Source organism: Balaenoptera borealis, assembly GCF_965194805.1.
Source record: "Balaenoptera borealis genome assembly, contig: HAP1_SCAFFOLD_1623, whole genome shotgun sequence".
Lineage (NCBI taxonomy): Eukaryota > Metazoa > Chordata > Mammalia > Artiodactyla > Balaenopteridae > Balaenoptera > Balaenoptera borealis.
In genome coordinates, this window is record NW_028122612.1 from 1 (window position 1) to 23,434 (window position 23,434).

At 45.1% G+C, this 23,434-nt stretch overlaps 1 protein-coding gene across 1 annotated transcript in view; it reads left to right on the forward strand.

Moving 5' to 3' along the window:
• Positions 1 to 165: 165 nt before the first annotated feature.
• Positions 166 to 23,434, forward strand: part of LOC309622144 (uncharacterized protein) — a gene marked incomplete at its 5' end in the record, with an annotated part of 67,081 nt that continues 43,812 nt past the window's right edge. Inside the window, 3 exons of the mRNA XM_082409292.1 lie at positions 166 to 347; positions 7,096 to 7,233; positions 15,678 to 15,815. Of these exons, the coding sequence (XP_082265418.1) occupies positions 166 to 347; positions 7,096 to 7,233; positions 15,678 to 15,815 (458 nt within the window). The remainder of the gene's footprint in view (positions 348 to 7,095; positions 7,234 to 15,677; positions 15,816 to 23,434) is intronic.

Sequence of the window (23,434 nt, forward strand, 5' to 3'; positions counted from 1 at the left end):
CCGCCGCCGTCGCCGCCGCGAGCTGGGAGCTCGATTGGCGCTGCCTGCGTGGGAGGAGCGCCGCCGCCGTCGCCGCCGCGAGCTGGGAGCTCGATTGGCGCTGCCTGCGTGGGAGGAGCGCCGCCGCCGCCGCCGCCCCCGCCGTCGCAGTCGTCGTGAGTGAAGAAGCGCCTCGGTGACGCCTGGTGAGGGCCCTCGCCGACGCCTGGGCTTACCTGCCGCCCGGCCAGCTCCGCTCGTTTCCCGTCCCCCGCGGCCCGGCGCGGGGCAGGCCTGCCAGGGCCATGGAGGACGAGGTGGTCCGCATTGCCAAGAAGATGGACAAGATGGTGCAGAAGAAAAACGCGGTGAGCGCGGCGGGCGGCGCGGGCCGGAGGGAGGCCGGGCGGCGGGCGGGGGCCAGTCGGCCTGAGGGGGCTCCCGGCCCGCGGTGAGCGCGGCGGGTGCTGCGAGACGGCGGCGAGGCCCGCGCTCTGGGGAGGGGTTCCTGGGGAGGGGGGAGCTTCGTGTCCCGCGGCCGCGTCCCGGGCAGGGGTTCTGGGGGGCGTCCTGTCCCGCAGCTGCGTCCCGGGCAGGGGTCTGGGGGGCGTCCTGTCCCGCAGCTGCGTCCCGGGCAGGGGTTCTGGGGGGCGTCCTGTCCCGCGGCCGCGTCCCGGGGAGGGGGTCCGGTCCCGCGGCCACCGGCGCTGGGATCCGCCCTGGGCGCCCGAGGCCCCTCGTGATTAGCGCAGCCCGGTAAACTCTATGGAGGCATCCTCCTCATTATTTTAAACGTGACGGTGGTAAAGCCTCGCTGGTTTAGCTGAAGAGTGCAGAGAGCCCTCCCTGTTTGAAAGAATTGGTTCTCTTTCCCGGGCTCATTGGCCAGCAGCGAGAAAACAACATCAAACAGAGGTTTGTGATCAGTTTTAGACATGAAACTGTTCAAGCAAAACGTGAATTTCCTGGATCTTATTTTTGAGGAAGGCTGAACATTCCCTTGATTGTCTCAACTCCCCTGCATGTTTGCTTAGCATTTAAAAAAGGTGAACTACGCCAGTGTACTTGGCAAGTTGCTAAACTTTTTGGAAAAAGTGGATCTTGTTAGGCCGCGGAGTGCGGGGAGCTGTGTTTAAGGCATTGCCGCCGACGAGGCTGTGCTGCCGGCTGGATTTGGACACATGTCGTTGCTGGTCCTCTCAGTGGTTTACAGTTGCTACCGGTGGCGTTTTCTGTCACTGATAACGTGTGCACGTGAACGTGGTCTCTTGCGGTTTGTATGAGGTGCTCCAGTTTCTGCATTTCTTTCCACCTGTGTGGGCCACTCTCAGTCCCTTGCTTCCGAGTCGTCTATATTTTCAGCTAAACTTCTGAAATTCTAAGTCCAACGAATGTGAAGGAGAGAAGGGCTGCTCTGATTTGCACAGCACTTTGGAGTTACAAAGCGTTTGTGCAGAATTCTTTGGGGACTCACGACAGCTGTGTTGCATTCATTTTACAGAATAAGAAACTGAGTCAGACCAAGCAGTTCACCTCCTTAAATGAAGTGTGCGTTGTGGATTAAGCCAGGACCCGAGTTTTCTGCTGGGCAGCATGCAGAAGTAGTGTTAAACACCGAATTCTTAAGACTTCAGACTTGGTGTGCGCCTCTTTTCCTTTAACAGGTGCATTGCCCGGCGTGTAATTTCATACCCTGTTCATCTGTCTTTGCAATTTTGGCTTTTTAAAGGATTTCCTGTTTGTTTTCTGTTGCAGACGTTGCCGGTGCCATTTATTTTTTCTGTTGATACAGGCCTTTCATTCCTCACTGCAAGTGATGAGTTCTGTATATTTGATTGGCTGAACGTTTCTGTTATTCTGTTTAAACTGGCAAGTTTTTTTTCTTTGCCTAGAGAACCCTAGACTCCCCTAGTAGAAGCTGGCTCCTAGGGAAAAAGGCCGTTTCTTGGGTAATTTTTTTCTCGAACTCAGGCTATAAAATGTGTACCTTTTAATCATCTAGTGCACTAGGTGTTTTTGTTTGTTTCCTTTCCTTGAAATAGACGTTTCCTAGAAATGAGGAATTCCTTAGTGAGCAAGTATGGAGAAGACCAGTTTGTATTTATCTGCAGTTCTCAAATTATAAACACATAATGCGTCAGCAGGAGAATGAGGATAAGCTCCACAGATGATCCTCAAGTCTCACTTTTCTTTTCAAATCTTATATTTCTAGTAGTACAGAACTTTACCAATATAAAAACTTGCCCCCCCCCCAAAAAAAAAGAACACAACTGCAGGAAAGAACAAAGAGCACTTAAAGTGTGTGTGTGTCTAATATATACATGTACATATACCCAGGTACATACACCTTTATATTTATATGTTATTTTGTAAATAAGTGACAATAATAATGTCTTGTGGAGATGTAGAACAGAAGTATACAACGAAAGCACAAACAGCAGGAGGGGCAAATGGAGTTAAACTGTTCAACCTCCATGGGATGGTTCCATGGAGGAGGCAGAGAGGGGGATGGGATCCTCGAAGAGCTGCTGAAGACCTTGCATTTTTTGCAGATCTCTTTAGAATGCTACTTGCATATTGTGCTCTCACTGAATGCACCTGGCTGAGCTATGGCACATTAGCACGGTAAACATTTGTCAGATTTGCCCTAGTCAGAAAATTTTCTATACCTGCCATCCTGCTTGGCACTTAAAAAAAAATTTTTTTTTTTTAAGCTCTCTATGATATAGGGATGATGGGTGAAGAAGGTAGGCTGCAGGGTAATATGTAGTATGTATGATCCCATTTTGATACAGTAAACAGAAAGTATTAAATGCATGCCTGTTTGTATGAGCAGTGAGTTTGCATGGTTATCTCAAGAGGGAGGGAATGGGACGGGTAGAGAAAGAGACTGACCACGGACTATTGTTTTACTTGTTACAAGAGGCATGTGTTGCCTTCATTTCTGATTAAACTTTTTGTGTCCAGATTATTGTAGGTTTACATGCAGTTGTAAGAAATAATAGTGCGATAGCTCCTGTGTGTCCTTTACCCAGTTTTCCCCAATGGTAACATCTTACAGAATCATAGTATACTGTCACAACCTGGGTATTGCCATTGACACAGTCAAGATAGAGAACATTTCCATCCCACAGGATCTCTCCTGATGCCATTTTATAGCCACTGCTGCTCCCCCACTCCCCACCAAATCATAATGATCTGATAGTGCAGTGGATAAAGTTGCAATAAAGTTTTTGTGCAGATGATCAAGGGAAAATACCCCCTGGGGAAGATGGCCCGTCTCCCACTCCCCCGGCCCTATCTGTCCCTGGCAACCTGTCATTTCAAGAATGTTATGTGGGACTTCCCTGGTGGCGCAGCGGTTAAGAATCTGCCTGCCATTGCAGGGGACATGGGTTTGATCCCTTGTCCGGGAAGATCCCACATGCCGCGGAGCAACTAAGCCCATGCGCCACAACGACTGAGCCTGCGCTTTAGAGCCCGGGAGCCACAACTACTGAGCCCACGTGCCACAACTACTGAAGCCCGCGTGCCTAGAGCCCGTGCTCTGCAACAAGAGAAGCCACCGCAGCGAGAAGCCCGCACACTGCAACAAAGAGTAGCCCCCGCTCGCCGCAACTAGAGAAAGCCCACACGCAGCAACGAAGACCCAACGCAGCCAAAAATAAAATAAATTAACTAATTAATTAAAAAAAAAAGAATGTTATGTGAATAAAATCATATAGTGTGTAACCTTTTTTTTTTTTTAAGTAAAAAAAATTTTTTTTTGGCTGCGCTGCCGGTTGTGCGATCTTAGTTCCCCGACCAAGGATTGAACCCAGCCCAGGTAGTGAAAGTGCTGAGTGCTAAACACTGGACCGCCAGGGAATTCCCAGTATGCAACCTTTTGGATTGGCCTTTTTCAATCAGTGTAATTCCCTGGAGAGTCATCCAAATTGCATGAATCAACAGTGCTCCTCTTTTTTAAAAAAAATATTTATTTATTTATTTATTTGGCTGTGCGGGTCTTTAGTTGCAGCATGCGGGATCTAGTTCCCTGACCAGGGATGGAACCTGGGCCCCCTGCATTGAGAGTGCAGAGTCTTAACCGCTGGAACACCAGAGAGGTCCCAGTGCCGCTTTCTTTTTAATTGCTGAGTAGTATTCCATGGTTTGGCTGTACTTCAGTTTGTTTAATCACTTGCCCATTGAAGAACATCTGAGTTTTTTTTCCCATTTCCTGACTATTACTGATAGAGATGCTGTGGACATTTGTGTACCTTTTTTTGTGCGAACATGCGTTCTCTGGGATAAATGCCGTAGGGTATGTGTTGCTTTTTTTGTTTTTTTTTCGGCTACGCTGTGCCACATGTGGGATCTTGGTTCCCCAATCAGGGATCGAGCCCGTGCCCCCTGCATTGGGAGCTTGGAGTCTTAACCACTGGACTGCCAGGGAAATTCCTGTATTGCTCCCCCCGCCCCACTTGATTGATTGATTGGTTGATTGGCTGTATTGGGTCTTAGTTGCGGCACGCGGGACCTTCGTTAAGGCATGTGGGATCTTTATTGTCGTTGCGGCGCACGGGCTCTTCGTTGCAGCATGAGAGCTTCTCTCTAGTTGTGGCGTGCGGGTTTTCTCTCTCTAGTTGTGGCACGTGGGCTCTGTAGTTGTGGCGTGCAGGCTCCAGAGCGCGTGGGCTCTGTAGTTTGCTGCACGTGGGCTACCTCATTGAGGTGTGCGAGCTCAGTAGTTTGGTGCGAGGGCTTAGTTGCCCCGCGGCATGTGGGATCTTAGTTCCCCGACCGGGAATCGAACCCGCGTCCCCTGCATTGCAGGACGGATTCTTTACCACTGAACCACCAGGGAAGTCCCTGTATTGCTTTTTTAAATTAAAAAAAAAAAAAAAGGAAAAGCAATTAGAGGTGAAACAACTAATTATATGATGGCCTTTCAAAGTACATATTCAAACCCTACATTCTTGGTGTACATAAGTTATTTATGTTGATTTGTGGTGTTTAGCTCTAGCAACAAGGCAATAATAATAACGCTGTAGTTTTCCTTGTTTCTTTCAACTGATGATCTGTGTATTTATTACAAATATTAATTAACACTCACAAGCTACCAGGAGGCAAGTAATGGTTAGCGCTGGTGTGGTTAACTCCTTTATAGATAGGGAGGTTGAGGCATGGGTATTGTGGAATTTGCCATGTTGAGGCATGGGTATTGTGGAATTTGCCTAAGGTTATATAGCACTGTGTTCTGACTCAGATTCATTCAGATTTATTCCTTCCCTTTCTGTCTCCTGAATTAACGCTTTGTAATTTTGACCTAGGTGTGAGGACACGAAAAGGGTTTTTTTCTGTATCTGAGGTTTAGTGCTTGTTTTATAGAAGCAATATAGTATAGTGGTTAGAGTAGGCACTTTAGCATCTGATTTTTGTTTTTTTCTTAAGTCTTTAATGAATTTGTTACAATATTGCTTCTGTTTTATGTTTTGCACATGCCGGAAAGGTAATAGGCCTTGGCCCCTGGGCCTGGGCTTCGTCTCTTGTGCTGTCTCCTGTCCCTGTTGCCCCCGCGCGCTGGCCCGTCCGCGCTGTGCCAGGGGGTATTGGTCGTCTCGCGGCTCAGTTCACAGTAGCTGAAAGGGACAGTGTGTGATGTTCTCATTTCTGCCCATCGTTTTCAAAGGGAGGCTCTGGCCATTGCTCCTCGGGTAAAATGCAGAGGGAGTGCTTTTTAAGATGGGACTGTCAGTGTTGGGGACACTCCTTAATTACCAAAACGGAATCCCCTTCAGTTCCTCCAGCTGTGTTGTTTTGGCACAGAAGATGTGAGTAATAGGAACTGGAGCTAAGTTGGAGTGAAAAAACGCACCGGTCCCGCCGAATTTTCCATCGAAACAGTTGATTTGTGTTGTCTCTAGGAATTCTAAAGGGCGTACCGTTGCTTCCTAACCGGAGTCATTTGAGAGATCTACCTCTGTACGTTCAAATGATTAATTTTGAGACTTTGCTCATGTGTGCAGTAAACCCTTTAATTCCCTAAGACCTTCCTTTCCTCCATCTCCTACCCCATTAAGCCCGCTTCAGTTCATCTCCTGAATTTCTTTGGAATCTGTCAGCTCTCCCTCAACACCCTAATACTGAACTTGCCTGTGTGTTGTGATTAGGTCCTAACTGGTGTCCATATATCTTGTTTCCTTCCAATCCATTCTTCACACAAAAAACCTTCAAAGCAAGTTGGAACATTGCTCATAAACATCGCTCACAAGCATTGTTTTGAGAATAGAAAACACAGTGTTGGCCTTTAAGACTCTGCGTGGTCTAGAATCCTCTCTGCTTTAGCCCCATCTTGTGCCACTTTTGCCCTCACTTTCTATGCTTCAGATACACTGAATTAACCTTAGTTCTCACTCATCTGACAGAAGTCAGTTCAGATACTATTTTTCACTGTGATTCCTAGCATTAAGGAATTTGATTATCAGGTTTTGTATGAGGACTATTTCATCAGGGGTACAGAAGTTCTGGCCATCTCTGGTTTTGGATATCCCTTATTTGTTGAGACCTTTGCGTTGTTTGGTTGCCTTTTGTCTGTTTTCCAGATGGGAAAACAGGAACAAGGGAAGTATAGGTTATTACTAGGTGGGGTTGAACAAGTGGAGCAGCAAACTGCAAAGCAGAAAGAAGAGGGACGTACTATAGAGGGATATGACTTCCATTCTCAAGGCGCCTGCATCCTGTGCAGGGCGACAGCCTAACATAAAATGTGCCTAACAACAAATATATTGACTTCTTACTAAAAATCTCCAGTTCATAGAACCGAGGGGTTTGTACCTTCTCCTTTAAAAGTGATAGTCCTGGGACTTCCCCGGTGGTCCCGTGGTGAAGACTCTGCGCTTCCAATGCAGCAGGCGTGGGTTCAATCCCTGGTTGGGGAGCTAAGATCCCACATGCTGCGCAGCCAAAGAAATTTTTTTCAAACGTTATACTCCTGTATTATTGGCTTTAGTGGTTTAGATTTTGTTTTACTGTTAAGAAGATTTCAGTTTATTTACCGGGAACAAACAACACATAATGTAAAAATAGTTTCCCAGAAACGATTTCCATCATTCTCTTCCTCCCTTTCTCCCGCAGACTGGTGTTTCACCTTGACAAGTTCTCTGTCATTCCATAGGAAAGCTGTCTGGCTTGGAGGTTGCAATCCCAGGGAATTTTTCATCAGCGGGGAAGTCTCCATCACTACAGAGGAATCAAGGGAGAAGTCAGTCCCTGGTAAGTGAGATGCTCCCCCTAAACACCAACACAGCAGTCGTGTACCTTTCAAGGGGTTCAGGGGCAAGATGGGCAAGGCATTTCTACTAACTCTTCTTAAGGATCACGGACAGTGCCCTATGCTACGAGGTAAGCGGTGACTGCTGTAGTTCTTACTGGTGATCCTTTCCTGTCACTGATTCTCGGCTTTCTTTGTATTTCATAGGACTGTTGTCAGTCCAATACAAAATGAGTCTTATTTTTAAAAACCTGAAATGTTTTACAGAGCCTAGCATTCTCATATAGGGTCCTTTCCATTCTCCCCACTTTCCCGAGAGGCCAAGAACACTTCACACCATGAACTAGGAGAGGGGGTAGAGCCCTTTCTGATGAAATACATCAACAAAGACAGAGTCTTAGCCTGCTTGCTCTCTGGACAGGATCTCGGACCACAAGGTCTTCAATCCTGGTATAAATGAAGGAAGTGAGGACAGTTCAACTGGCACTCTGATAACAAGAGTTCTGAAACACCTTCCAAAGAGACTATAGCAGTAGATGAGGGAAGGGAGTGCTACAGTGTGGCAGTACAGGGGGAATGATCGGCTACAGCAGTGAAAAGTGTGGTACCGATTGGTGTGCTCTCGGGGTTCTTGTACATGTAGCATAGATGACCTCTGCAGTGGCCCTCCCACCTTCCCACCTGCATTAGGTGTTCTTTTTTTTTGTAATTTATGTTTATGTATTTATTTACTGTTTGAACTTATTTATTCTACGTATTTATTTTTTTGGCTGCACTGGGTCTCTCATTGCTGTGCACGGGCTTTCTCTAGTTGGCGGCTAGCGGGGGCTACTCTCGGTTGCGGTGTGCGGGCATCTCATCGCGGTGGCTTCTCTTGTTGCGGAGCATGGGCTGTAGGCACGTGGGCTTCGGTAGTTGAGGCTCACGGGCTCTAGAATGCAGGCTCCGTCGTTGTGGCACATGCGCTTAGTTGCTGCACGGCATGTGGGATCTTCGCAGACCAGGGCTCGAACCCGTGTCCCCTGCATTGGCAGGCGCCACCAGGGAAGCCCTAGGTGTTCTCATATAGAGTCTAAAAACAGAGAGCACTGAGAGAAGGTAGTGGTTATTAAAGGCTCAGGATCTAAATTCTACCGGCCTCTACACCCCTTCCCAGCTGTCGATTTGACCCCATTTTTGAATGCCGACCTCATTCTTCAACTTTCTCTGGCGTTTGTTATACTCACCTTGAAAACTTGTTTCTGTGATGCGTTGAGCAGACACAGGGTGGCAGACTGCAGAGGTGGAAGCTGGTGGTCGGATATTTGTGGGCTGAATCTCCTTCAGTCCCATTCCCATTTCTGGTTGCCCAGAGGCCCGACTTCCTGTGTATGACGCCGAGCCGTAGGATTGCGGGCAGGAGCCAAGTTCTCCATACAGTAAAGACCCCAGTGTGCCTTGGTTATAGTAATATACCTGGCTCCCTTCCTGGCAGGGAAGTGGCAGGCGGCTCTGCCCCTGATTTGGAATCTGAGATGGTGTTCCCTGAGCAAGGCTGGCAGAAAGCGATGGATGTAGAGGGACCATGTTCTTGGCGTCTGAAGTTTTATCATACTGGGCTGCCAGAGACATGGAGGAGGCAGCTGTGTGGCGGTCAGTGAGTGCCAGAGTAAAGTCTCCGAGTGAAGAAGAATTCTTTTCAGTGCTTGCTGTGATGTCCCACTCAAGAACACCTGGATAGGAAGCAGCTGAAGTGGAGATCTGGCTGTGGTCAGTAACTCCAGATAACATAGTCGTGCTAGAATGTTGGTAAAGGTAGGCACTACCCATGAGTGTCTGGAAAGGGGTACCGGTAGCCGATGCCGAACTGACGGCAGGGGCAGAGACTCTGGAGAAGTTGCAGACACTTCGTGTTAGGGAAGTTGCATTGCTCACCACAGGAGGAGAATGCTGCAGAGAATTTAGAGTTCCAAGTAGAGATGGATGTTGGAAATTTTCTGTAAGAACAAGAGGGTCATGAAAAACTCAGGGAGGTTGAGAAATTCTCACTACGTTTGAGGAACGGCATCATCTGAAGGTTCTTGCTATCAGGACACCTCTACTATCACTACTTCCTGAGAAACCCAAAATCAGACAGTTAATGATGGCTGTAAGGACTGAGCAGTTTTCCACTCTTCTCTATTAACTGCCTGTGCTCCCATCTTGGGCACAGACGGGCAGAAGAGCCAAGTGGTATGGTTCAGAGATTGTTCTCTAGGCTGGAAGCAACCTTCTCCCTGCCCTGTCTTTCCCTTCAGCCTGCACTCGTATTGACTTCTATGCTATTTCCTAGACTGGAAGCATTTTAGAACTAGGAGGCCCTTAGAGAACTTCGATGTTCTCAGTCTCATTTCGTGAGTAAGGAAACTGAGGCTCAGAGAGGTCGGGTTGACTTGTTCAAGTTCTCTCATTATGTTAGTATCATTACCAGGTTTCAGAACCTAAGTATCCTGACTTCCTTGCCAGGACTCCACTCTGAGCATGATACTGCCAGAAAGCAGGAGAAATAGAACTTATAATATAGGCATTTTTTTTGTCCATTAGAAAACAGTACGGCTATTACCATGGTCGTCTTCAGTGTCTCCCTTTGCTTGTGCAGTTCCCACGCTATTACCTAGAGGTGACGTACAGCTCAGTCCAACTGGTGAATTGAAAGAGTCATTTTTGCCCTCTTCAAGCCCGGTTTCTCATCCTACCTCAAAATGATTACCCGAAAGTGGATTTCTTAAGTGCTTTTGGAAAGGGAAAAGTTATCTGATTACTTCAGATTCCTCACCTGTAAAGTGGTTATAACACCACCACCAATAATAATAGCAGTAATAATTAATAGATGAATAAGCTGATCTGTTGCGTATGATTTATATGGAGGAAGATACAATAAGTTCTAGAAAGACAAAGAAAAATCATGACAAGCATATTACGTTAACGAAAAAGAAATCCATAGATATTAATGAAAACTGGGGTATGTGGCAAGTATCGAAGCCTAATGAATTTACTAACAAATGGCATTCTGTACCATCCATGCAATATTATGAAAGTGAATTTTGCCCACTCTAGTTTAGTGAATACTATTAACCAGAAGACACGATGGAGGTGATAGAGGTGAATGAATTCCTAGCCAATGCATACAGACAGAGAAGGTATGTCAGTAAAAAATGCATAACAAGCAACAGAATGCAATAAATGTGCATGTATAGGTAGCCACAACACATATAGACAAGTATTTCAATGAAAACCGGTACGAAGCAGACAGCAAAATAATAAGTGTAAAAGAGTTTCATTATTGTGCTCCTTCATATTTTTACCCAGCAAGTAAGAGGTATTAAGCCTAGGAGAAATATATATTTCAATGAATATAGCTTATATAATAAGCAGAAAGGAAGCTTAAAATGTATCAGGAAGGTTTTTGGATTTATCCTAGAACTTAGATTAGTATCATCTTCAGCATCCAAGAAGATGGCATCCCAAAACCTCAAAAAACCATCATGCCTAGAATCCAATTAAAAAAGATTTTCAAATGTAAGAAAATCCACAGGACTCCACAATATGGTTTTCGATAAACGTGGATGTTTGTTTGTTTTGTTTCTTTGGCCGCGCCGCGTGGCCCTGGCCGTGAAAGCACCGAGTCCTAAGCACTGGACCGCCAGGGAATTCCCTAAGTGGGGGGAATTAGAGATGTGGGGCTTGACTTTTTCTTCTTCTTCTTCTTCTTCGGTAGCTAAGCTCTACAAGCGAACGATGGCTGTTGATCAATGTGCTCTCTGTGTTAGGAAGGAAATAACTGTAAAAATGAAAAGCAGCCTTGCCTTAGAACCTACATATCACACCAAGGAAAATAGTCCTTCTGATTCAATTTAGAAGATATCACTTAAAATGTTGAATTGGTGAAATGTCTACCTAGTTTAAAAATTAGAAAGAATAAAACACTGAAAAGCAGCCCCCTAGATAACCACTGTGGTTGCTTGTTTATAGGAGGCATCATTTCTAAAACGTATTTCTAAAATGTTTATATTCAAAACTGTCAAGTGGCCAACTGTATTCAGAGAGGCAATAAAAGAAAGAAAACGGAGTATGACTTTTCTGATAAGCTGCCTTTCCTGGTGATCCCCTGTTCTGGCCTTACTTTCCTTCTTAGTCTATTAATGTAAGGGTTTGCTACCATCAACTTGGTTTTGCCCTGCTCTGAGCAGGTTTCCCTCTGTGCTGTTTCTGCTTTAATTGAAAATCTTTGGTTCCCATCAGCATTCCATTGCAAACTCCGTTTTTCTTGAGAGCTCCTCTATGCTTTCCCTCTTCATTCTTACATTTTCTCCCATCTCTTGGTGCCTGTTGGCCTGTGCTAATGAAAACCATCCTAAACTTCCTTACGCTCGACTCTGTGCCTCCCTGTAGAGCCCAGTACTCTCCATCCTCTCTCCCTATTCTCTCTTTTCAACTAGTCGAAATCCTAGTGGAGGGAGACCATTAGAGATGAAACATCTTGGTATATATTGCTAGTTTTCTATGTCCCCTGGCTTTTCTGTGTTTCTGTTGAAACACTCTTGAGAAGTGTCTGATTTCGTTTTCTACATGGGTACCCTTTAAGGCTCAATACTGGAAAAGAAGGGGATCAGAGTGATCAACCCAACGTGGTATCCTAACGTAACAGTTAAGGAAAGCAACAGGCTTTGTGAGACAGCCAGTGATTTGTCCAAAGTCACACAGATAGTAAACGTCAAAGTCAAAAGTGAAATTAGGTCTCCAGACTTGTAGTTCAATACTTTCCCTCATTATTCCATGCTATTTTGAATCTCCTACTCAATTTAGGGGCAAAAGAAATCGAACGCAAAACTTTCCAACGTTTCTTTTCTTACCTGACATGGTCAGAGAAGAGGAAGCATCCACTGCAGGTACAAGGGATGAGGAGACAACACTAGAGGATGTCTGAGTGGCTGCAGCTGAACGGCGCACGTGTCCAGTACAGAGGTCACTGGTTACTGGTCCAAACAGCTCCACGGAAACCCCAAGGCTCTACCAAGTGGTAGTAGGTTTGGTAGGAGAGTGATGTCACAAAGCAGGCAGTTGAAAGGTATGAGAGAGCCAATAGGGAGGTCCGATCCCCAACAGGAAGGCGGGCTTGGGTGAAGAGAGTGTAGGAGAGCTAAAACAACACCTGAGTTTCTGAGCTCTGGGGAGGAAATCCTAGAAGACAGATTTACCTCCCCCAGGCTCTTCCATTAGGGAAATCATTGCCACATTTCTTACAGACGTTCATTAATACACTGAACTAAGAGTTACTTATATTCTACAGAGTATTCTATTTTATGTATCATATACTTAGAGCTATATAGATCTTCTTTAATTAATAATCCTTAGGAAGGAAAGAGCCATCTAGTTTGAACTATTACAGTTGTTCTGAAATCATATGTGTCTAATGAGTGAACTGATAGCAGCTTTTAAGGAGCCAAAGTAGGGATTAAGAAGCTCTCTTTGTAACTTGGTTCAAGAGTAGGGTGAAGTTTGTTGAGTGTACCTTGTGGAGAATGTTGTGGTCCAAGGCTCTTCTCTTTTAGTTTCTTCTCCTTGACTCCTACCTTCCTTGGGCTGGGCTAGGCTGGGGGCCAGGTTGGACTTGCGACTTAACATTTCTCTTCCGCTTTCTCTTTTTTTTTTTTCTTCCATTATGGGCATTGCTTCGAGGACAAGCCTTGATCTTGCATTGGACGTTACTTCCTGTCAACTTCCAGCAGCAGGAGTCTTCTTTTCAGTGCTTGATGCTTCACGAAATAGACTCTGCCCGTTGGCAGCAAATACCAGAGAGCTAGGAGACAGAGCTGGTTGCAGACCTTTCCTCTTCCAGCCTTTGGTTGCAATTGTTTGGCCCATAATTTGCTAGCTCTAGTTCCTTGGGCCACACAGGTATCCTGCCATCTCCAGCTCTTGTTATATGTGAGAGACATTCTGAACACTGTCCCTTTTTCTTTGCACAGAAGTATATACAGTGTGGCAGTTACTGTAATCTCCTCCGCCTTGCAAACAGCCACTCTAGAATCTTGGACCTCTAGGACTCTCTGTCTTGCATGCTTGGGGGCAAGGCCAAGCAAAATGAAGAGGAGAATAATTAGAGAAAGAGGAGGACGTTGGTGGAGAATTGGGAGCAGGTAAGGTGAAAGGGCACAGGAGAAAAGAGATGCATGTAGACTTTTTGGTTTCTGTGGGAAACAGGTTGACACACTTGGGCCTCATTTGGTATTAACAGAACAGAGAGTTAAAGATCTAAGTAGCTAGATAGTGTGCAGCAACTGCCATGAAGTCTGTACACTGAAGAGAACAGTCTCACATCTAGTTTTCATTTTGTTTTATGTCATAGTACCTTATTTATAGCATTCACTGGTGTGTTTGTAGAATACAGATGTTTTCAAATGCTCTGGTTTTGTCTACATGGTTATCTCCTTGTCCTGTTTGTAAGGAATCCAACATTGTAAGACATATTGCATGTTTTTCTCTTGACGATTGTTGACCTTGAAGCGTCATGAACTAACTTGAGCTGTTGGATTCTGTGGAGAAACGTTCAAAAGGGTCTGTGAAAAAGGCACTGTGGTGAGTCGCATTATGCACCCGAGCGTAAGGAGCAGATATCTGCCACCAGCCCAGCTTGGCCTGGATTGCCTCTGTTTTAGTTCCCCTGGTTAGTGCTTTTCTCCCTAACCACTCTTGTGACTGTGATAATGTGAGTAAGGGCGGAGTTGCTAATGATCTATGTGTGAGGTAAGCTGGTTTGAGGGAGGAAATCTATGGACCTAGTCATTTTCCTTGGTGGTAAGCTTTCAGGGGTGCAGAGATGGATCTTCCTGGGGCCTTTTCTGGTCCCAGGAAGATATCGCATAGATGGGACCTCCCAAGACACACATTGAATCTTTAGGCCTGTTTTTCCTATTATGAGGTACGAACGAGTTTCTTCACTGATGGGGATGATGCTTATCTGAGAAGAAATTGTGAAAGGTGGTGTAGTGTAGAGGTGTGGCTTAAGCTTTTAAGTTTTCCTCCAGGTTTTTCCCCTAAGCTTCCTACTTCGGACGGCCTACTTACATGATACTAGTAGGTGATGTCCGGCTAACAACTTCCTAAATATACCTGCAAGCCAGATCAGTGTCTCTTTTCTCTGTATTCCCATGGAAATCAAGAGTCCCGCCGAATTTTCCATCGAAACAGTTGATTTGTGTTGTCTCTAGGAATTCTAAAGGGCGTACCGTTGCTTCCTAACCGGTGTCATTTGGGAGATCCGCCTCTGTACGTTCAAATGATTAATTTTGAGACTTTGCTCATGTGTGCAGTAAACCCTTGAATTCCCTAAGACCTTCCTTTCCTCCATCTCCTACCCCATTAAGCCCGCTTCAGTTCATCTCCTGAATTTCTTTGGAATCTGTCAGCCAGCTCTTCCTCAACTTCCTAATACTGAACTTGCCTGTCTGTTGCGATTAGGTCCTAACTGGTGTCCATATATCTTGTTTCCTTCCAATCCACTCTTCACACAAGAAACCTTCAAAGCAAGTTGGAACGTTGCTCATAAACATCGCTCACAAGCATTGTTTTGAGAATAGAAAACACACTGTTGGCCTTTAAGACTCTGCGTGGTCTAGAATCCTCTCTGCTTCTCTAGCCCCATCTTGTGCCACTTTTGCCCTCACTTTCTATGCTTCAGATACACTGAATTAACCTTAGTTCTCACTCATCTGACAGAAGTCAGTTCAGATACTATTTTTCACTGTGATTCCTAGCATTAAGGAATTTGATTATCAGGTTTTGTATGAGGACTATTTCATCAGGGGTACAGAAGTTCTGGCCATCTCTGGTTTTGGATATCCCTTATTTGTTGAGACCTTTGCGTTGTTTGGTTGCCTTTTGTCTGTTTTCCAGATGGGAAAACAGGAACAAGGGAAGTATAGGTTATTACTAGGTGGGGTTGAACAAGTGGAGCAGCAAACTGCAAAGCAGAAAGAAGAGGGACGTACTATAGAGGGATATGACTTCCATTCTCAAGGCGCCTGCATCCTGTGCAGGGAGACAGCCTAACATAAAATGTGCCTAACAACAAATATATTGACTTCTTACTAAAAATCTCCAGTTCATAGAACCGAGGGGTTTGTACCTTCTCCTTTAAAAGTGATAGTCCTGGGACTTCCCCGGTGGTCCCGTGGTGAAGACTCTGCGCTTCCAATGCAGCAGGCGTGGGTTCAATCCCTGGTTGGGGAGCTAAGATCCCACATGCTGCGCAGCCAAAGAAATTTTTTTCGAACGTTATACTCCTGTATTGTTGGCTTTAGTGGTTTAGATTTTGTTGTACTGTTAAGAAGATTTCAGTTTATTTACCGGGAACAAACAACACATAATGTAAAAATAGTTTCCCAGAAACGATTTCCATCATTCTCTTCCTCCCTTTCTCCCGCAGACTGGTGTTTCACCTTGACAAGTTCTCTGTCATTCCATAGGAAAGCTGTCTGGCTTGGAGGTTGCAATCCCAGGGAATTTTTCATCAGCGGGGAAGTCTCCATCACTACAGAGGAATCAAGGGAGAAGTCAGTCCCTGGTAAGTGAGATGCTCCCCCTAAACACCAACACAGCAGTCGTGTACCTTTCAAGGGGTTCAGGGGCAAGATGGGCAAGGCATTTCTACTAACTCTTCTTAAGGATCACGGACAGTGCCCTATGCTACGAGGTAAGCGGTGACTGCTGTAGTTCTTACTGGTGATCCTTTCCTGTCACTGATTCTCGGCTTTCTTTGTATTTCATAGGACTGTTGTCAGTCCAATACAAAATGAGTCTTATTTTTAAAAACCTGAAATGTTTTACAGAGCCTAGCATTCTCATATAGGGTCCTTTCCATTCTCCCCACTTTCCCGAGAGGCCAAGAACACTTCACACCATGAACTAGGAGAGGGGGTAGAGCCCTTTCTGATGAAATACATCAACAAAGACAGAGCCTTAGCCTGCTTGCTCTCTGGACAGGATCTCGGACCACAAGGTCTTCAATCCTGGTATAAATGAAGGAAGTGAGGACAGTTCAACTGGCACTCTGATAACAAGAGTTCGGAAACACCTTCCAAAGAGACTATAGCAGTAGATGAGGGAAGGGAGTGCTACAGTGTGGCAGTACAGGGGGAATGATCGGCTACAGCAGTGAAAAGTGTGGTACCGATTGGTGTGCTCTCGGGGTTCTTGTACATGTAGCATAGATGACCTCTGCAGTGGCCCTCCCACCTTCCCACCTGCATTAGGTGTTCTTTTTTTTTGTAATTTATGTTTATGTATTTATTTACTGTTTGAACTTATTTATTCTACGTATTTATTTTTTTGGCTGCACTGGGTCTCTCATTGCTGTGCACGGGCTTTCTCTAGTTGGCGGCTAGCGGGGGCTACTCTCGGTTGCGGTGTGCGGGCATCTCATCGCGGTGGCTTCTCTTGTTGCGGAGCATGGGCTGTAGGCACGTGGGCTTCGGTAGTTGAGGCTCACGGGCTCTAGAATGCAGGCTCCGTCGTTGTGGCACATGCGCTTAGTTGCTGCACGGCATGTGGGATCTTCGCAGACCAGGGCTCGAACCCGTGTCCCCTGCATTGGCAGGCGCCACCAGGGAAGCCCTAGGTGTTCTCATATAGAGTCTAAAAACAGAGAGCACTGAGAGAAGGTAGTGGTTATTAAAGGCTCAGGATCTAAATTCTACCGGCCTCTACACCCCTTCCCAGCTGTCGATTTGACCCCATTTTTGAATGCCGACCTCATTCTTCAACTTTCTCTGGCGTTTGTTATACTCACCTTGAAAACTTGTTTCTGTGATGCGTTGAGCAGACACAGGGTGGCAGACTGCAGAGGTGGAAGCTGGTGGTCGGATATTTGTGGGCTGAATCTCCTTCAGTCCCATTCCCATTTCTGGTTGCCCAGAGGCCCGACTTCCTGTGTATGACGCCGAGCCGTAGGATTGCGGGCAGGAGCCAAGTTCTCCATACAGTAAAGACCCCAGTGTGCCTTGGTTATAGTAATATACCTGGCTCCCTTCCTGGCAGGGAAGTGGCAGGCGGCTCTGCCCCTGATTTGGAATCTGAGATGGTGTTCCCTGAGCAAGGCTGGCAGAAAGCGATGGATGTAGAGGGACCATGTTCTTGGCGTCTGAAGTTTTATCATACTGGGCTGCCAGAGACATGGAGGAGGCAGCTGTGTGGCGGTCAGTGAGTGCCAGAGTAAAGTCTCCGAGTGAAGAAGAATTCTTTTCAGTGCTTGCTGTGATGTCCCACTCAAGAACACCTGGATAGGAAGCAGCTGAAGTGGAGATCTGGCTGTGGTCAGTAACTCCAGATAACATAGTCGTGCTAGAATGTTGGTAAAGGTAGGCACTACCCATGAGTGTCTGGAAAGGGGTACCAGTAGCCGATGCCGAACTGACGGCAGGGGCAGAGACTCTGGAGAAGTTGCAGACACTTCGTGTTAGGGAAGTTGCATTGCTCACCACAGGAGGAGAATGCTGCAGAGAATCTAGAGTTCCAAGTAGAGATGGATGTTGGAAATTTTCTGTAAGAACAAGAGGGTCATGAAAAACTCAGGGAGGTTGAGAAATTCTCACTACGTTTGAGGAACGGCATCATCTGAAGGTTCTTGCTATCAGGACACCTCTACTATCACTACTTCCTGAGAAACCCAAAATCAGACAGTTAATGATGGCTGTAAGGACTGAGCAGTTTTCCACTCTTCTCTATTAACTGCCTGTGCTCCCATCTTGGGCACAGACGGGCAGAAGAGCCAAGTGGTATGGTTCAGAGATTGTTCTCTAGGCTGGAAGCAACCTTCTCCCTGCCCTGTCTTTCCCTTCAGCCTGCACTCGTATTGACTTCTATGCTATTTCCTAGACTGGAAGCATTTTAGAACTAGGAGGCCCTTAGAGAACTTCGATGTTCTCAGTCTCATTTCGTGAGTAAGGAAACTGAGGCTCAGAGAGGTCAGGTTGACTTGTTCAAGTTCTCTCATTATGTTAGTATCATTACCAGGTTTCAGAACCTAAGTATCCTGACTTCCTTGCCAGGACTCCACTCTGAGCATGATACTGCCAGAAAGCAGGAGAAATAGAACTTATAATATAGGCATTTTTTTTGTCCATTAGAAAACAGTACGGCTATTACCATGGTCGTCTTCAGTGTCTCCCTTTGCTTGTGCAGTTCCCACGCTATTACCTAGAGGTGACGTACAGCTCAGTCCAACTGGTGAATTGAAAGAGTCATTTTTGCCCTCTTCAAGCCCGGTTTCTCATCCTACCTCAAAATGATTACCCGAAAGTGGATTTCTTAAGTGCTTTTGGAAAGGGAAAAGTTATCTGATTACTTCAGATTCCTCACCTGTAAAGTGGTTATAACACCACCACCAATAATAATAGCAGTAATAATTAATAGATGAATAAGCTGATCTGTTGCGTATGATTTATATGGAGGAAGATACAATAAGTTCTAGAAAGACAAAGAAAAATCATGACAAGCATATTACGTTAACGAAAAAGAAATCCATAGATATTAATGAAAACTGGGGTATGTGGCAAGTATCGAAGCCTAATGAATTTACTAACAAATGGCATTCTGTACCATCCATGCAATATTATGAAAGTGAATTTTGCCCACTCTAGTTTAGTGAATACTATTAACCAGAAGACACGATGGAGGTGATAGAGGTGAATGAATTCCTAGCCAATGCATACAGACAGAGAAGGTATGTCAGTAAAAAATGCATAACAAGCAACAGAATGCAATAAATGTGCATGTATAGGTAGCCACAACACATATAGACAAGTATTTCAATGAAAACCGGTACGAAGCAGACAGCAAAATAATAAGTGTAAAAGAGTTTCATTATTGTGCTCCTTCATATTTTTACCCAGCAAGTAAGAGGTATTAAGCCTAGGAGAAATATATATTTCAATGAATATAGCTTATATAATAAGCAGAAAGGAAGCTTAAAATGTATCAGGAAGGTTTTTGGATTTATCCTAGAACTTAGATTAGAATCATCTTCAGCATCCAAGAAGATGGCATCCCAAAACCTCAAAAAACCATCATGCCTAGAATCCAATTAAAAAAGATTTTCAAATGTAAGAAAATCCACAGGACTCCACAATATGGTTTTCGATAAACGTGGATGTTTGTTTGTTTTGTTTCTTTGGCCGCGCCGCGTGGCCCTGGCCGTGAAAGCACCGAGTCCTAAGCACTGGACCGCCAGGGAATTCCCTAAGTGGGGGGAATTAGAGATGTGGGGCTTGACTTTTTCTTCTTCTTCTTCTTCTTCGGTAGCTAAGCTCTACAAGCGAACGATGGCTGTTGATCAATGTGCTCTCTGTGTTAGGAAGGAAATAACTGTAAAAATGAAAAGCAGCCTTGCCTTAGAACCTACATATCACACCAAGGAAAATAGTCCTTCTGATTCAATTTAGAAGATATCACTTAAAATGTTGAATTGGTGAAATGTCTACCTAGTTTAAAAATTAGAAAGAATAAAACACTGAAAAGCAGCCCCCTAGATAACCACTGTGGTTGCTTGTTTATAGGAGGCATCATTTCTAAAACGTATTTCTAAAATGTTTATATTCAAAACTGTCAAGTGGCCAACTGTATTCAGAGAGGCAATAAAAGAAAGAAAACGGAGTATGACTTTTCTGATAAGCTGCCTTTCCTGGTGATCCCCTGTTCTGGCCTTACTTTCCTTCTTAGTCTATTAATGTAAGGGTTTGCTACCATCAACTTGGTTTTGCCCTGCTCTGAGCAGGTTTCCCTCTGTGCTGTTTCTGCTTTAATTGAAAATCTTTGGTTCCCATCAGCATTCCATTGCAAACTCCGTTTTTCTTGAGAGCTCCTCTATGCTTTCCCTCTTCATTCTTACATTTTCTCCCATCTCTTGGTGCCTGTTGGCCTGTGCTAATGAAAACCATCCTAAACTTCCTTACGCTCGACTCTGTGCCTCCCTGTAGAGCCCAGTACTCTCCATCCTCTCTCCCTATTCTCTCTTTTCAACTAGTCGAAATCCTAGTGGAGGGAGACCATTAGAGATGAAACATCTTGGTATATATTGCTAGTTTTCTATGTCCCCTGGCTTTTCTGTGTTTCTGTTGAAACACTCTTGAGAAGTGTCTGATTTCGTTTTCTACATGGGTACCCTTTAAGGCTCAATACTGGAAAAGAAGGGGATCAGAGTGATCAACCCAACGTGGTATCCTAACGTAACAGTTAAGGAAAGCAACAGGCTTTGTGAGACAGCCAGTGATTTGTCCAAAGTCACACAGATAGTAAACGTCAAAGTCAAAAGTGAAATTAGGTCTCCAGACTTGTAGTTCAATACTTTCCCTCATTATTCCATGCTATTTTGAATCTCCTACTCAATTTAGGGGCAAAAGAAATCGAACGCAAAACTTTCCAACGTTTCTTTTCTTACCTGACATGGTCAGAGAAGAGGAAGCATCCACTGCAGGTACAAGGGATGAGGAGACAACACTAGAGGATGTCTGAGTGGCTGCAGCTGAACGGCGCACGTGTCCAGTACAGAGGTCACTGGTTACTGGTCCAAACAGCTCCACGGAAACCCCAAGGCTCTACCAAGTGGTAGTAGGTTTGGTAGGAGAGTGATGTCACAAAGCAGGCAGTTGAAAGGTATGAGAGAGCCAATAGGGAGGTCCGATCCCCAACAGGAAGGCGGGCTTGGGTGAAGAGAGTGTAGGAGAGCTAAAACAACACCTGAGTTTCTGAGCTCTGGGGAGGAAATCCTAGAAGACAGATTTACCTCCCCCAGGCTCTTCCATTAGGGAAATCATTGCCACATTTCTTACAGACGTTCATTAATACACTGAACTAAGAGTTACTTATATTCTACAGAGTATTCTATTTTATGTATCATATACTTAGAGCTATATAGATCTTCTTTAATTAATAATCCTTAGGAAGGAAAGAGCCATCTAGTTTGAACTATTACAGTTGTTCTGAAATCATATGTGTCTAATGAGTGAACTGATAGCAGCTTTTAAGGAGCCAAAGTAGGGATTAAGAAGCTCTCTTTGTAACTTGGTTCAAGAGTAGGGTGAAGTTTGTTGAGTGTACCTTGTGGAGAATGTTGTGGTCCAAGGCTCTTCTCTTTTAGTTTCTTCTCCTTGACTCCTACCTTCCTTGGGCTGGGCTAGGCTGGGGGCCAGGTTGGACTTGCGACTTAACATTTCTCTTCCGCTTTCTCTTTTTTTTTTTTCTTCCATTATGGGCATTGCTTCGAGGACAAGCCTTGATCTTGCATTGGACGTTACTTCCTGTCAACTTCCAGCAGCAGGAGTCTTCTTTTCAGTGCTTGATGCTTCACGAAATAGACTCTGCCCGTTGGCAGCAAATACCAGAGAGCTAGGAGACAGAGCTGGTTGCAGACCTTTCCTCTTCCAGCCTTTGGTTGCAATTGTTTGGCCCATAATTTGCTAGCTCTAGTTCCTTGGGCCACACAGGTATCCTGCCATCTCCAGCTCTTGTTATATGTGAGAGACATTCTGAACACTGTCCCTTTTTCTTTGCACAGAAGTATATACAGTGTGGCAGTTACTGTAATCTCCTCCGCCTTGCAAACAGCCACTCTAGAATCTTGGACCTCTAGGACTCTCTGTCTTGCATGCTTGGGGGCAAGGCCAAGCAAAATGAAGAGGAGAATAATTAGAGAAAGAGGAGGACGTTGGTGGAGAATTGGGAGCAGGTAAGGTGAAAGGGCACAGGAGAAAAGAGATGCATGTAGACTTTTTGGTTTCTGTGGGAAACAGGTTGACACACTTGGGCCTCATTTGGTATTAACAGAACAGAGAGTTAAAGATCTAAGTAGCTAGATAGTGTGCAGCAACTGCCATGAAGTCTGTACACTGAAGAGAAGAGTCTCACATCTAGTTTTCATTTTGTTTTATGTCATAGTACCTTATTTATAGCATTCACTGGTGTGTTTGTAGAATACAGATGTTTTCAAATGCTCTGGTTTTGTCTACATGGTTATCTCCTTGTCCTGTTTGTAAGGAATCCAACATTGTAAGACATATTGCATGTTTTTCTCTTGACGATTGTTGACCTTGAAGCGTCATGAACTAACTTGAGCTGTTGGATTCTGTGGAGAAACGTTCAAAAGGGTCTGTGAAAAAGGCACTGTGGTGAGTCGCATTATGCACCCGAGCGTAAGGAGCAGATATCTGCCACCAGCCCAGCTTGGCCTGGATTGCCTCTGTTTTAGTTCCCCTGGTTAGTGCTTTTCTCCCTAACCACTCTTGTGACTGTGATAATGTGAGTAAGGGCGGAGTTGCTAATGATCTATGTGTGAGGTAAGCTGGTTTGAGGGAGGAAATCTATGGACCTAGTCATTTTCCTTGGTGGTAAGCTTTCAGGGGTGCAGAGATGGATCTTCCTGGGGCCTTTTCTGGTCCCAGGAAGATATCGCATAGATGGGACCTCCCAAGACACACATTGAATCTTTAGGCCTGTTTTTCCTATTATGAGGTACGAACGAGTTTCTTCACTGATGGGGATGATGCTTATCTGAGAAGAAATTGTGAAAGGTGGTGTAGTGTAGAGGTGTGGCTTAAGCTTTTAAGTTTTCCTCCAGGTTTTTCCCCTAAGCTTCCTACTTCGGACGGCCTACTTACATGATACTAGTAGGTGATGTCCGGCTAACAACTTCCTAAATATACCTGCAAGCCAGATCAGTGTCTCTTTTCTCTGTATTCCCATGGAAATCAAGAGTCCCGCCGAATTTTCCATCGAAACAGTTGATTTGTGTTGTCTCTAGGAATTCTAAAGGGCGTACCGTTGCTTCCTAACCGGTGTCATTTGGGAGATCCGCCTCTGTACGTTCAAATGATTAATTTTGAGACTTTGCTCATGTGTGCAGTAAACCCTTGAATTCCCTAAGACCTTCCTTTCCTCCATCTCCTACCCCATTAAGCCCGCTTCAGTTCATCTCCTGAATTTCTTTGGAATCTGTCAGCCAGCTCTTCCTCAACTTCCTAATACTGAACTTGCCTGTCTGTTGCGATTAGGTCCTAACTGGTGTCCATATATCTTGTTTCCTTCCAATCCACTCTTCACACAAGAAACCTTCAAAGCAAGTTGGAACGTTGCTCATAAACATCGCTCACAAGCATTGTTTTGAGAATAGAAAACACACTGTTGGCCTTTAAG